Source organism: Phragmites australis, chromosome 12 (genome assembly GCF_958298935.1).
Source record: "Phragmites australis chromosome 12, lpPhrAust1.1, whole genome shotgun sequence".
NCBI lineage: Eukaryota > Viridiplantae > Streptophyta > Magnoliopsida > Poales > Poaceae > Phragmites > Phragmites australis.
The window spans coordinates 23,242,625-23,256,696 of record NC_084932.1 but is presented as its reverse complement, the minus strand read 5'-3'; the positions used below and the strand labels follow the sequence as shown (position 1 = coordinate 23,256,696).

Below are 14,072 nucleotides of genomic sequence, written 5' to 3'. Positions count from 1 at the left end.
TTCAAAATAAAATACACCTATTATTTCTAAAAACTACTCGTCCACCATTTCCTAGTTACATGCACATGGCCTAATTTTGATCCCCAATCATATGCTCTGCTCAGCCCAAGAAAATCCAGACACCTAGCCAAAAAGCAACGATCCGGATCCTCTACAGTGATGAGAAATCTCAGTCGTTATGGAGGACGATTGGGACTGACTGCTACAGTAAAAATACTACAGTACAAAAGCTCCTGCACAGCATGGTGATCCATTGTAGCTACAGTAAAAATGATCAATTAGTACAGCACAAGACATATTTCACTGTATAAACAGTATTTCTCTGCTTAAATCTGGCTTAATACAGAGGATTTGGATCCAAAAAGCAATCCTTCATCATTACCATGGCACACAGAGCTCCAACAGATCCATCCTCCCCTAGACACTCCAATCCAGATTAACAGGCAACTAGCTGGTAAAATATCCCGCAGATGAAAGAGTTGTAAAGCACAATACCACAGGTGCCAACAGTATGGGCCCTTAAACCAGATGGTATATTCATGGTTTGGTTTGATTCAAGTTGTTCAACCGGGAACATGTAAGAGCACAAAAACTTTGCAGGCAGAAAGGGAGGTGAAGAAACAAAATAGCTTTGATGCCAGGAACATGTGACTGAGAGTCACTGGTGTACACGATGCAACTCCAAGGAAAGAACCATTTGAGACTTGCCATTGGGAGTTGCTGTGTTACTGAGCAACTTACATGTTCGCCAAGGAAAGAACCATTTCAAGGTGAAGTTCTGTCAAGCATCACTCCAGGGTTCCAAAGAAGTCCACCCAGATCATAAACCATATATCAGAGTCCTAAAAAGCGCTAATTGCTAGGCAGGCGGCAAGGAGGCACCCAGCGCTTCATCTGTGCTAGGCGGCTGCCTAGGCGAGAGGCAGCCGCTTTTTAGAAGATGATTGAAACACCCATCTGATTGTGATTTGGTCAATTCTATGTGGAACTACAGAGTCTGATCATCTTATGTACCGAGTTAGATTGGTTCCCACTAGGACCATCCCTCACCATACTGATCATGGGCAAGAGGCACAGGTTGGTAAAAAAGAATGCATTAGAACTCGATGCAATATATACATGCATACTATTCGCTTATTGCATTCCTATGAACAAAATTTAGGAAACAGACTACTACTGGTCGTCGATTACATATGCTTTATCCAGCTTCTTCTCTAGTGACAAAGGGGCGGAGAAATTTAGCGGTGAGAACATGTCATCGCATTTGGATTTGGGAGCAGGCTTGAACTCGTAAGGGCCCGCCTTGGTTCCCCAAACCTGAGAATAAGTGGGCACATCGTCAAAAGGAATCACTTTTACACAAGCATTGCAAGTCAGCTGGAACACTAGTGTGACGAATGTAAGAAAATTACCTGGTTTCCTTCGTCATCAAAACCTTTGTCCCTGATGTGTACTTCACTGTTCTTGTGGATGGACAAATCCGATGTACAATATGATGCACCATTCTGTAAAAATACTGATCTTGAGATGGGAACATGCGAATCATTGCAAAACAGGATTACCTGGGTGGGGTCTGATGATATGAAATTAAAAAGAAATGACTTCAAATTATTCAGTCAGAAAGAGGACTGAATATGCTGATTGAGAGGAGAGCAAGTAGCTCACCCAATTGTTGGGAAAACCTTCAGGTGGGGTAGATCCTTCGTATAAGCAGCGTTTTCCACGTCCACATCGTGACAAGTGTATGTTGGTCAGATGCTCTGCTATATCCTGAACACCAAATGTAGCCTGAGTGTTAGGACAGTATATATGTTGGGAATTAATAGTAATAATCCACTTTATATTGGGCGTAACCTTGGACGGTTATAAACACAATTTTGAGTAGGAAAGTTGTAGTGGTGGATAGCTGAGCTTTTGCCTATTTTCTTTCTCCAACCACCACTATAGGTAGGAGTTGCAGCATTATAGGATGATAGATATCTTATAATTGTTCAATAGCTCGTTAAAGAGAGTCCATATATACTGGGAAGGTGTTTCACAACAGATATTTCTGGGGTTTGGGCACACAAACATTGTAACATACAGAGCTTAAATGTTGTTACCGTCAACGATAGAAATATAAAGCAACATAATCTTAGTTACGAAATCCAGATACTGGTATTAAGTGTCATCAAAAAGCTTGAAGAATCAATATTTTACATCATGGGCATTCTGTTCTAGCACACTACAGCTACACCAAGCTATAAGAGTTAAGACAACATAATTAAAACATGTCTACTAATCTACCACCCAACTGAAGGTCATATAAGCTAACTGAAAAACCAAGTTAAAATGTGTCTTGGTTTATATGTGATGAGTGATTGATAAGTTTGTTGATTTGGTTTGTCGAGTTTTGGATTGTTTGAGCTTGATTTGAGCATTTTGATTATGAACTAACTAGAGTTGGAGTTGGAAAAATGTGTTTGCTTGTCTTATGGTGTGCAAATGACGGATGTAACTTGATGATCGATGGTGGGTGATCGAGGCTAAACGGATGCTTGGTGCTGGACGATCAAGGAGATCGGACGGAGTCAAGGGTGATCCTAACTATACATGTGGAGGTCAAACAAAGTATGAAACGGAGGATGAAGACGGCGTGTTGACAAAATCAAACGAAAGGGATACCGGTGCAAGTGATAAGGCGGCCCGAGGGATCAGAAGCGGGAGAGACTTGCCGGCGGTCAGGATCGCAAGACGGAGTACACGTGTTGACATTAGAGCGCTTGCTTAAGATGTAAGCAAGTGGCGAGTCACGCTTTGAGAAGCGTGCAGAGAGTTTCGCAGTTTAGCCTCAAAACCATGGGAGGACTGGAGGAATATGTGGTACCATCGCGAAACTTGCGTCGAGACAAAGCTAAGTCATGATGGCATCGCGACCGTTCGATGAATGGAAAAAAAATGGACACAGTGTGCTACATCTCCAATCGAATTTTCTTACGCTCGATCTTGAATTTGACTTCTTATGAGTTACGTTTTTAGAGGAAGCCGAATGTTTCGTATTTGAGAGTTTTTGGATCTCGGTGCTTCATCCTAAAGCATGACAATCTTGACAAGTTCGAGTCATGTTCTTTCGATGGCTTTTTCTTAGGGTATTCTCTTCATAGTCATGCTTACAGGGTTTACAATCTTGACACTAACACAATCATGGAATCTTGTGATGTGACTTTTGATAAGTCAACCCTCTGTACTAGTTGTCTTTAAGTGTGTAGGTGATCAGAAGATGAGCGAGAGTATATTTGTAGATGGCGACCTTTCAGTTCTTGGTGATGACGAGGGTGATCCAATACTTCCCTCTATTACACCTGCTCCAGAATTGGCTCCTGCTTCTTCTACTCCAACAGAGGATCCTACAGCCTCTACTTCCACTTCAGCTGCTTTCGAGCCTGTACCAGCAGTGTTTAAGGGAGAGGTACACTCACAGCGTGAGGCCCCTCAACACATTCAGTGGTGACACCCTCCACAGACGATGATTGGTGACATCAATGAGAGGGTAACGAGGTCCAAATCTGCTTCTAATGCTCATTTTTACTGATTCTGCATTCGTTGCTTCTTTTGAGCTCCAAGATGTTGAACATGCTTTGTTTGATTCAAGTTGGATCAATGCCATGCATGAGGAGCTTCAAAATTTTGAGAAAAAACTAAGTTTAGGTCCTTGTAGAGCCACTCCTAATGTTCACACTATAGGCACAAAATGAGTTTTAAAAAACAAACATGGGGATGATGGGTCTGTAGTGATAAACAAGGCTAGACTAGTGGCTCAGAATTTTACTCAGGTAGAGGGGATAGATTTTGGAGGAACCTTTACACCAATAGTTAGATTAGAATCCATTAGGATCCTCCTTGCATTTGCGGCATCCCGAGATTTCAAGTTGTACTAAATGGATGTCAAAAGTGTTTTTTTTAATGGTTTTATTAAGAAGAGGTCTATGTTAGGTAACCATCAGGCTTTGAGCACTCCAAATACCCACATAGAGTTTATAAGTTTAGAAAGACTTTGTATGAGCTTAAGCAGTCACCTAGAGCTTGATATGATAGGCTTAGATCTTTCTTGCTAAGCATGAGTATGTGATGTTATCGGCTGATAAAACTTTGTTCACTCTCAGGCATGATAATGATTTATTACTTGTTCAGATATATGTGGATGATATCATTTTTTATAGCTCTTTTCATGTACTTGTGGCCAAGTTTGCAGAAGCTATGAGCAGAGAGTTCGAGATGTTGATGATAGGCAAGCTCAACTTACTTAGATTGCAAATCAAGCAATGCAAGTAAAGTACATTTGTCCACCGGATGAAGTACACTAAGAATTTGCTGAAGAAGTTCAACATGAGTGATACGAAGCCCTTAGCAACACCGATAGCTACCTCGACCGTGCTTGATCCAGATGAAGATGACAAGCAAGTGGACTAGCGGGAATACAGGAGCATGATCGGCTCTCTCCTATACTTGACGACGATAAGACCTGACATCCACTTCGCGTTTGCTTGTGTACTCGCTTCCAAGCTTCACTGAAGATGTCTCACTGCTAAGCGGTGAAACGCATTCTGAGATACCTCAAGCACACTCTCGAGTATGGGCTTTGGTTTTCTGCTTCTTCGCTTTCTCTTCGAGATTTTTCAGATGCGGAGTTTGCTGGTTGTAGAATTGACAGGAAAAGTATCTCTGATACTTGTCACTTCTTAGCTACTTCTCTTGTGTGTTGATGTTCTCGCAAACAGTCTAGCGTTATGCAGTCTACTGCTGAAGCTGAATATGTAGCTGTTGCTCACATATTTTATGGATAATTGCTACTTTAAGGGATTTTGGGTTGTATTTCAGGAGTGTGTCACTTTTGTGTGATAACATCAGTGTCATAAACTTAGCCAACAACCAAGTTCAACACTCCAGAACCAAACATATAGATGTGAGATTTCACTTTCTAAGAGACCACTATGAGAATGGAGATATTGAGTTAAGCTACATAAATACCCAACACCAGCTAGCCGATATATTCACCAAGCCTTTAGATACTACAAGATTTGTCTATTTGAGAGGAGAGCTTGGTGTGTCTCATCCCTATAGCATTGTGTGAGGAAGAGTTGTCCTTCATACATACTCTATGTTACTTTTGTTGTATTTGTATTACATTTCATTATGTAAGATAATCATAGAAATTGAGTTTTGATTTATATATCTTTAGCATTTTCGATTGCTATACTTGAATTTGGACTAAGTTGAGTAATTGTGTAAAACAATCTTTTAATTTTAAACTCTTCTTGGTGCTTTGACATAATACATTTGAAGCAAGCTTGCTTTCATTAAGATAAAATTTGGCAATTTTATGAATCATGTAGGCTATGAAATGCTACATTCTTAATCGTCATGTTCGTAATTGCTTAGGCTTAATCAATACTTGTGTTAAGGCTAGTTTCATGAATATCTTGCTCTAGATCTTCTTGATTCAAGATAGTGGATTGGAGAACATTGCACTATGTTTTCTGTTTTTATTAAATGTTTAGCTTATGATAGAACCTTAAAGAAACATGTGTTTCTTATGTCGAAAATGCACTATTTAACTCGATCTTGTGACCATCTTGATAACTTGTGCGAATCAAATAATCATGAAAAACCAAATCTCTTATGCTAAAATGTGATCTAATACGGTTGTCTTAAAGCCTCAAGGTGTTTGCCATACCTAGTCGCGCGACATTTTGTTAGATAAGAGGCAACTTGAGAATAAAATGAAATTCAAAGAAATATGTGTAACTGTTTAATTCTTTTTAATCATTTGATCAATCTAAGTCTTGGTTTCATATGTGGGCGTTTGCAAAACTATTATCATGAATACTTGTTTATCTAGTTTAAGGTTGAAATTGGCTAATTCTTAATGTTTGTATTGCCTCGGCACGAGTGGATGCTTATGTGGTGGTCACTTTAAAAATGATTCGGCTATGTGAAATTAAATACGCAACCAATTCTTCAAGTTTAGCTTGTCAAGCTTCATGTTTTTATGTCGTTGTCTCTTTTTAAGTCTCTATGCGATTGTGAGCTCTATGTACTATTTTCCGGAGCTCTTTGACATTTCTAGCTCTCGCAAATGTTTTATAGTAAAAACTCATTTAGGATTGTATGTTCATAATATTTTATCCTTGATATTTGCATTGCCAAAGGGGAGAGCATATGCATAAAGATGAGAATATGCATAGATATGCTTCAAAGGAAGAAAAATGAGAATATTTGCAACAAACCTCAAAGAAAAATAAAAAATGCGCATTTATCAAGGGGGGCATTTGTTTTTTAGTTTTGAGTTTTTCTTGCTCTTTTGAGATTTTGGGTTGTCTTTGACTCTCTTCAACCTTTTGCAATCCTTTTTATGCCAAGTAATATGTTTTTATTTTTTTTTCGAGTTTTGGTCACTTGAATGTGCTTCATCTCTTCAAACCCAAATCTTTGTGCCTTGAGGTGTTGGCAATGCACTCATCAAGAAGGAGATTGAGAAACCAAGTTAAAATGTGTCTTACTTTATATGTGATGAGTGATTCACAAGGTTGTCGAGTTTTGGATTGCTTGAGCTTGATTATGAGCTAATTGGAGTTGGAGTTAAAAAAATGTGTTTGCTTGTATCATGATGTGCATGTGACAGATAGAATTTAGTGGTCGATGGTGGCTGATCGGGACTATGCGGGTGCTTGATGCCGGACGATCAAGGAGATCGGACGGAATCAGGGGTGATCCTAACTGTACACGTGAAGGTCAAGCAAAGCATGAAACGGAGGATGAATACAGCATGTTGACAAAGTCAAACGAAAGGAATACCGGTGCAAGTGACAAGGCGGCCCGAGAGATCAGAAGCGGGAGAGACTTGCTGGCGGTCAGGATCGCAAAACAGATATACGTGTTGACATCAAAGCGCTTGCTTAAGGTGTAAGCAAGTGACGAGTGACGCTTTGAAAAGCGTGCAGAGGGTTTCACGGTTTGGCCTAAAAACCTTGGGAGGACTGGAGGAGTACGTGGCACCATCGTGAAACTTACGTCAAGGCGAAGCTAAGTCGTGAAGATGCCGTGGTCATCCGATGAATAAAAAAAAATGGACCAAAATACCCTCGATAGTGAATAGAAGTGTACTACAAAAGAGGGGTATTTTAGAAAAAAGCTAGAAAACTTGGAGTTCATGTTTCCTATGTCTATAAATAAAGGGGTAGGGCTATGAGAGAGGATGAACCAGCCACTTGAACATATTGTGCCACTCATTTGAGAGACTAGTGATAGGGCTTTAGAGGAGAGAAAGGATGAGTGTTTAGCCTATATATTAGGTGAGAGTTTTGAGTAAAAAATATTTGTAATCCGTCTAAAATAGGACTGACCTCTTTAAGTAATAAAGTTTATGTTTTTGCATATACTTAAATTCCCCTCTTTCTAATTTACATCTATTGGTTCTCTTGCAAGTTTGCAAGTTTTCGATGTTTCGTTTTGATTTTTGACTGAATTTTCAGCACCTTATGAAGTCATTCTTCTTGTTGCTAGAGATATAAAAATCACATATGAGTGTATATTCATGTGTCTTGAACTTCTTTGTCTTTAGATCATCAACTTGAAGAATTTCTTCAACCGGTGACCTTATCTTTGATTTTTGAATCTTTTTTCTCAAGTTCCAAACTTTGTGAAGAGATGGGTTATGGATTGATTTGTTGTAGAACCTAGTGTTCGATTCTAACCATGAGACCCACCTTTGATTGGATCTTCAAGTTTGGTTTTTGAATTCTTTGAGTTTCTGTTTTATTCTAGACGGATCTTTCGGGTTGAGCTCTGTGTTTCCTCTATATTTTTATGTTTTATGTTGTGCTTTGTTCTTGAAGTGCGTTGGGTGATAAAATAGGAAAAGACTACATATTTCGAATGAAATTTGTTAAGGCGTCTATTTACCCCTCATTTCGAAAGAAATTTGTTAAGGCGTCTATTTACCCCCCTCGAATCATCATTCTCAGTCCTACACTAACATTACACAGTGGTATGTGTGACCAAAAATCAGCATCACAAATTATATACACTTTTAGCTAGGAATGTACTATGTGAAGCTATGCCTGCCAGGCTGTCAGTGCATGATTCCATGCGGAGATGCACCGTGTAGATGTGAGTACAGGGATACATGCACAGCCTAGTATGTAATGGTTTACAAATGAGTACATAGCTTCAAAATGCATTAAATGATTATGCGCTTAAGCCACATTAAACAAGGGAGGCAGAGCTTTTATCCATGCAGGAATTATGTTAGGGTAAACATCCACCGAGAAGATAGCTAGACGGAGTCGGCTACTAAAAGAGGGATTAGACCATAGATTGAGAAGACAGAATACTAGGAGAGACTTAGATTAATTGTTCTTTGCTTGATTATAAAGGGTGGTTGTTGTGTGCCTTATATAGGCCTATAAAAACCTCTTTCAAATCCAACTCTAATGTATCCCTAATCTTATCTCTAACTCTTATCTGATTTAAACTAACCGATCTCTAATCTTATCTCTAACTGAATTTGATTCAAACTAACAAACCGAATAGATAAAACCTAATTTGAAGTCCTGCTGCTGCCGTGGTTACTGTTCACACGCGTGAACAGTTGCCCCGCACACAACAAACTAGGTCCTGGTCCATGTAGTACACTAGGCACAGCAGAAGCACTAATAACAGCATTGCATTCCATGTTCAAGAAATCAAAGGCTGCAAATGAGTTGTAAAATCAAATATACGGCAAGTCCATGGCTTATGAATATCACTCATAATTGAAACCCACTGAAGTACCCTATATCATGTTTGGTCTGGTAACAGGATGGAATCCCTGCCCTTGATAATCTAAGTGCATAGCTATTTTCAGTGGATTTATTCATTCATTCATTAGCAACTCCACATGGTCCCTAACTCCCTATACCTAAAATGCACAGAAAAACTTAGAATAATTAAGTATATTAGATTTGTCTAATTGTTGTATAATATTTTCTTCATTTTATTTGAAGCTGCCTGTCAAAAGTTTAAGCCACCAACAGTCCTCAGTTATGAGTAAATAGGGGGGGGGGGGGGCTTCTCAAGCATGCATTCTGAAAAGTAAGATTGTGATTGGACATGGCATACCGCAATTACTTCTTCTGGCTGTGGCCTCTGATCCTTTGGACGGTCGCAGAAATTCTTGTACTCTCCAGCATCCCTAATTGCATATGAACTCAACTGCCCATTGGAAATAATTTAAAATGTTATCTAGTCAGCTTTGCCTGCTGAATTAATTTAAGATAAAATATTCTTGAATCAGCTTTTCCCCACAATTTTAGTGCATTGCTTCACAACAATTTTAGTGTCATTGTTACCACCAAACATTAAAATTAATAGTGCTAAATATCAATCTAGATTCACGAAAGGTCATTAAAGGGCCAAAAGAAAGAAACTTATGCTTAGAACAGTCAAATTGTAACGTAGCACTGTACCAGATCTGTGTGACTATAACTTAGACCATTATATGCTCCCCACTATGGACATGCTGCATCGCACCAAGCTTTTTGGGCAATCAAGTAAGTTTACCTAACTTCTTATGCATTGAACATGGGAAATGAAAATGTGGGAATGATCTTAAGATGCATCATTTTATAGTTGAATAGGAGATCCGATTTGCTCAGATGGTCTCATTTTTGGCAAAGTCAAAAGCAGAGGAGGACGAACTGAATACTGCTAATAAACTGAGAAATATTAGTATGGATGCATTCATTTGTTCAGTACATCAATTTCACGACATTGCAGGATCTCAGAGGAAGTATGTCATATATTTTGTAAAATATTCTGTACATCCATTAGTTTAGAACAAGTACGTCAAATTCAAGCTCACCTCAACATCACATTTCATCTCCTTCGGACAGGGCTTTACCATGTACAATCTCTGCAGGGACCATAACTTATCATTATTTGTACATATGTAGAGCACATAAGATATTGGAATATAGAACCAACAAAAATATAGCTGAAATCTAAATTTCACTGTCAAATCATCTGAATACTATCCTACCAACTGGCATACGAAGTTCTACTATCAGCTGTGAAACAGCCTTGTTGAAAATGAATTTGTTCAGTTTCAGACTTTCAACTACATCTTGTTACGTCATATTTTTTAGATGTATCCTTTCTTGCAGAGTATGGAACTATTTTTCTCAATATCCCAAACTAATGGCATTATCCACAGTTACCACATAAAGGCAATACATACATATCTCCAGAACATAGCATGCAACGTTAAGAAATTGTTAATCTGGTTAGGTTAACCAGGAAGAAAGGATTTAAAAGAAACAATAAATAGTTATAGGAGTGAATCGAATGTTCATCAAAATAGTGCAGTGGCGAAAATATATCACTTGATCACAGAATTTTTTTATGCGTGAGTACTGTCAGATAATATAAAATAATACAATTGTTAAACTATATTTATTTGCATAAGATGAATTCATGTGCAGAAACAATTCAAGAATTAAAAAATTGGAAATATCTTACATATGAAATGAAAAGGGTAAAGGAGAGAGATGTAAGAGTGAGACTACAGTTTAGAAGCTACCTACTTGTCTAAAAGGCTTTTCTGGAGTTCTCCAAAATGCCTGCAAAGGAAAGTACGTAATTCAAATTCCTGAAAGGACACTATAATGAAGAATGTATAGAGATAATACTCATACTTGCTCAAAGTAAAGCACTCTGGAACCATCCACCATCTCGGTTGCAGGGCATGTGAGCATTCTGAAAATAAAAATAATACCAAATTGTAAAACAGGATATTTATGTGATCACAAACAGACTAGTATATGCTTAAAAAAAGGTTAATCTCATGCCAAACAAATAAAATTTGGAAGGTTAATCTACCAAGTTACTTACATGCAAGCAGGTTCAGAGAAATTTTGATTTCATTATTCATAATGAATTGTCAAGATCGAATTGTAACAGTAAACAAAGTATCATCAAAATGACAAGTACCCAGAAGACCAGATACCCTTGTATCGTTTAACAAAGTGTCAAGCAAAAGATATTAAACAGACGGATGCTCTCAAGTCTCACCCAAAAAGCAAATGACAAATTATTGCAAGAATTACAAGGCTAAACCATCAACTAGTTCCCCACAAATTGTGGTATCACTGATAATGACAACAGGTGATTAGAAAGAGCAAAAGTTTACAAGGATACAGTTAAAACTTTAAAAGAAAACAATAACAGATCAGTGTAACCATTCAGTCACTAATCCGAGAACTTGACCAAAAAACTTTGTTTTCTCTGTTCCTCTCTCTTTTTAACAAAGTATTAGAACATTGGATCAAATTTATGAATTCTAATATTCAAGACAGTACAAGAGGACAAAGAATTTGCACATGCGTATCCTAATAGTCATGAAGGCAGCATCCAACAAGAGTACAAGACACAAAGTTCATAAACCATCAACGATACATCAAGTTCCATTGTTCGCGCAGCTCCACTGCATATTTGTTAGAAGATTCGGTATGGCTCTTTAAATATAAATTGTGGTTGACATAGACAGCAGCCAGAAATTACAGAATTTAAACCATTTCAAAAAGTTGGCTGCCCTCAACCAACTATTATATCACTAAATTCATACTACCAGATGATCCCAGTGCAGATTTATATTCAAAACCCAACAAAGAAAAAATCCAATCAAAATACTTTGCAGTGTTCAGACCAACTATGTTAACCAATATTGCATTTTTCAATTGTTTTAGCTTTATGCAGCAACTTGTAAAAATCAGACGTTCACCACCAGCAAAGCTAAATATCACAAACCTACAGTAACCCATCGTCAGCAACATTTATGCATATCAATAATGTAACCTACACAGTTACTTTACAGGAAACAATCGATTGTTGTGCTTCTGCATATGCAACCCTCCCAAAACAAGGCTACAATTAGTTCGCAGATACCACTAGACCAAAGACAAGAACCCTAATAAAATGGACAGTGGAAACACTAGTGTGCAAAAAAGAATGCAGTGCCTCTGTAGAACACAATTCTGACCTCAAGTTGAAGTAGTTGTCAGGATCCTTCCTGGCCTGCTCCCTCGAGAACTGCACACCAAACCAGTAAACACGCGAACCAGTCAACTCCCAACTACACACCAATAAACGCATCAAGACGCAAACGTTTATCTCCCTTCGCTCAAAATTGGGGATTTTTCTCCTCGCAAAACAAATAAAAGGATGGAATATTCCAGACGAATTCCGAGTGCGGCCGCGTCGAAATGCCCCAGGAGCCGAACACTTCTCGAAGGAGGGGAGATCACCTTCTCGCCGGAGAGCGCGTCGGCGACGGCGCGTGCGTGGTCCCACCGGGTGGTGGAGCGGCGCAGCCGGCGGAGCAGCAGGACGCCGCCGACGACCACGAGCGCCTTCAGCACCGCGCCCCGCACCGCACCGCCTCCGCCGCCGGTGTCCTCCTCACCGGAGCCCATCGTCGGGGGTTCTTCTACGGCGGACGCGCGAGGGCCGGCCGGGACTAGGTGGGGACTGGGGAGAGGAAGAGGAAGAGGAGCAAGAAAAGAAATTCGCAGTTTGAAATTCTTAAATTTAGTGCATCACTTGCTGAAATTTTACTGAAATATAGTTTGAAGGGGAAATGGTAATTCACCCTGCCCCACCCTCTACTTTGAAATATGAATTTTGAAAACTTATAAGTTGGCTTCAGGAACAGAAATTTCAGCCGATCGACTTCCACGTTGACCCTGTAGTTATAGGACAAATATAGAGTAAGTTAGCCAACAAATACAACGTATGTTTGCATGTTGATGTACACTAAAGTCTACAATGTTTATAATATACTTATTTTGAGATGCTATAAAATTTTATTTAAATAAGATAGGAATCTGATATAGCTACACTAGGTAACGAGAATGCCTACATGCAGGCAACCTATACATCACTAGCTCATGGCTCACCCTCCCCTTTTGACACCCTAAATTTTCAGTATAAATTGAAATTAAAAATTCAATTTAAAAAATAAAATCCAAATGAAATTTTAAAAAAATTCCTCTCCCTCCCCTTCTTGGGTTTAATCTTATCCAACTCACTCTCACTGGCCCACTCTTTCCTTTTCTCTCTTTTTTCTCCATGGCCTATCTCGTTCCTCCAACCCACTAGCCTAGCCGGTTTATCGCCTTCCTCTCCCTTTCTCTTCCTCTTGCAGCCAGGTGCTCGCACCCGAGCTTGCCATCGAGCCGCAACAACACCACCCGTCTAACCTCTACCACTGCCTAACCTCCACCACAAACCGACCACACTGTCTACACCGCCACCTCGCCGCTCCTCTTCCTTTGGCGTTGTGTGCGACGATAGCGTTAGAAAACCACTACCTCGACTACTGCATCAACTTTTCTGCCCACGCCATGCGCGTCCAAAGCCGCTACATCACAGCGTCATGTTGTCGTTGACAAGCCATCGCGCATCATACCTCATGTAGAGCTCCACCGTTGGACCCCACCGTCGGCACTGTCACCTCTCCACCCGTCTATAAAAGCCAACTGAGCTCCCCTCCGCATCTCACCGCCGCTCGCCGAGCTTGCCAAGGCAAGCTCTGCCCTTCACTCCCCACACTCTCTCCCTCCCTCACTATTTTTGCCCTCCAATGACAGTCGTCGTTGATCCATCACCAGAGACCGTCATTGACCAATTAGGCCCCACGACAAGCTTCACCCGATCACCCACACCCCCCTGCCCCCTCTCTCCTGAGCTGTCATCGAGCTTCCATGGCCACCAGGCTCTGTCCCAATCACCAGCCACTAGCGATACTCCCCCGGCAGAACCAAGCACGGGACCATCCTCCCCATCGCCCAGGCTCACTACCGACGCCCAAAAACCCAACCCCAAGCCATCCGTCATCGAAATCCCCACCATCGGCTCCGCCGTTTCATGCTTGTTCTTCTGCACTAGCTCTCGGTCCGATCGGAGGCTAGGAGCCGCCACTGGCAAGCTCTCTGACAAGCCTTCGCCGCGGACGCCCTAGAGCCACCCCAGCAACCGTCCGCTCTTGTCGGCACCAT

General features: G+C 40.2%; 1 protein-coding gene across 1 annotated transcript; it reads right to left on the bottom strand.

Moving 5' to 3' along the window:
• Positions 1–1,078: 1,078 nt before the first annotated feature.
• On the bottom strand, positions 1,079–12,663 carry LOC133886037 (chromophore lyase CRL, chloroplastic-like). The gene is made up of 9 exons (XM_062325758.1): positions 12,321–12,663; positions 12,056–12,105; positions 10,713–10,773; positions 10,602–10,637; positions 9,881–9,931; positions 9,139–9,231; positions 1,666–1,770; positions 1,413–1,505; positions 1,079–1,317 (listed from the first exon to the last, which is right to left on the bottom strand). Exons 1-9 carry the CDS (start codon positions 12,486–12,488, stop codon positions 1,174–1,176), a joined length of 801 nt encoding a protein of 266 aa, XP_062181742.1. The 5' UTR covers positions 12,489–12,663; the 3' UTR covers positions 1,079–1,173.
• Positions 12,664–14,072: the final 1,409 nt, after the last annotated feature.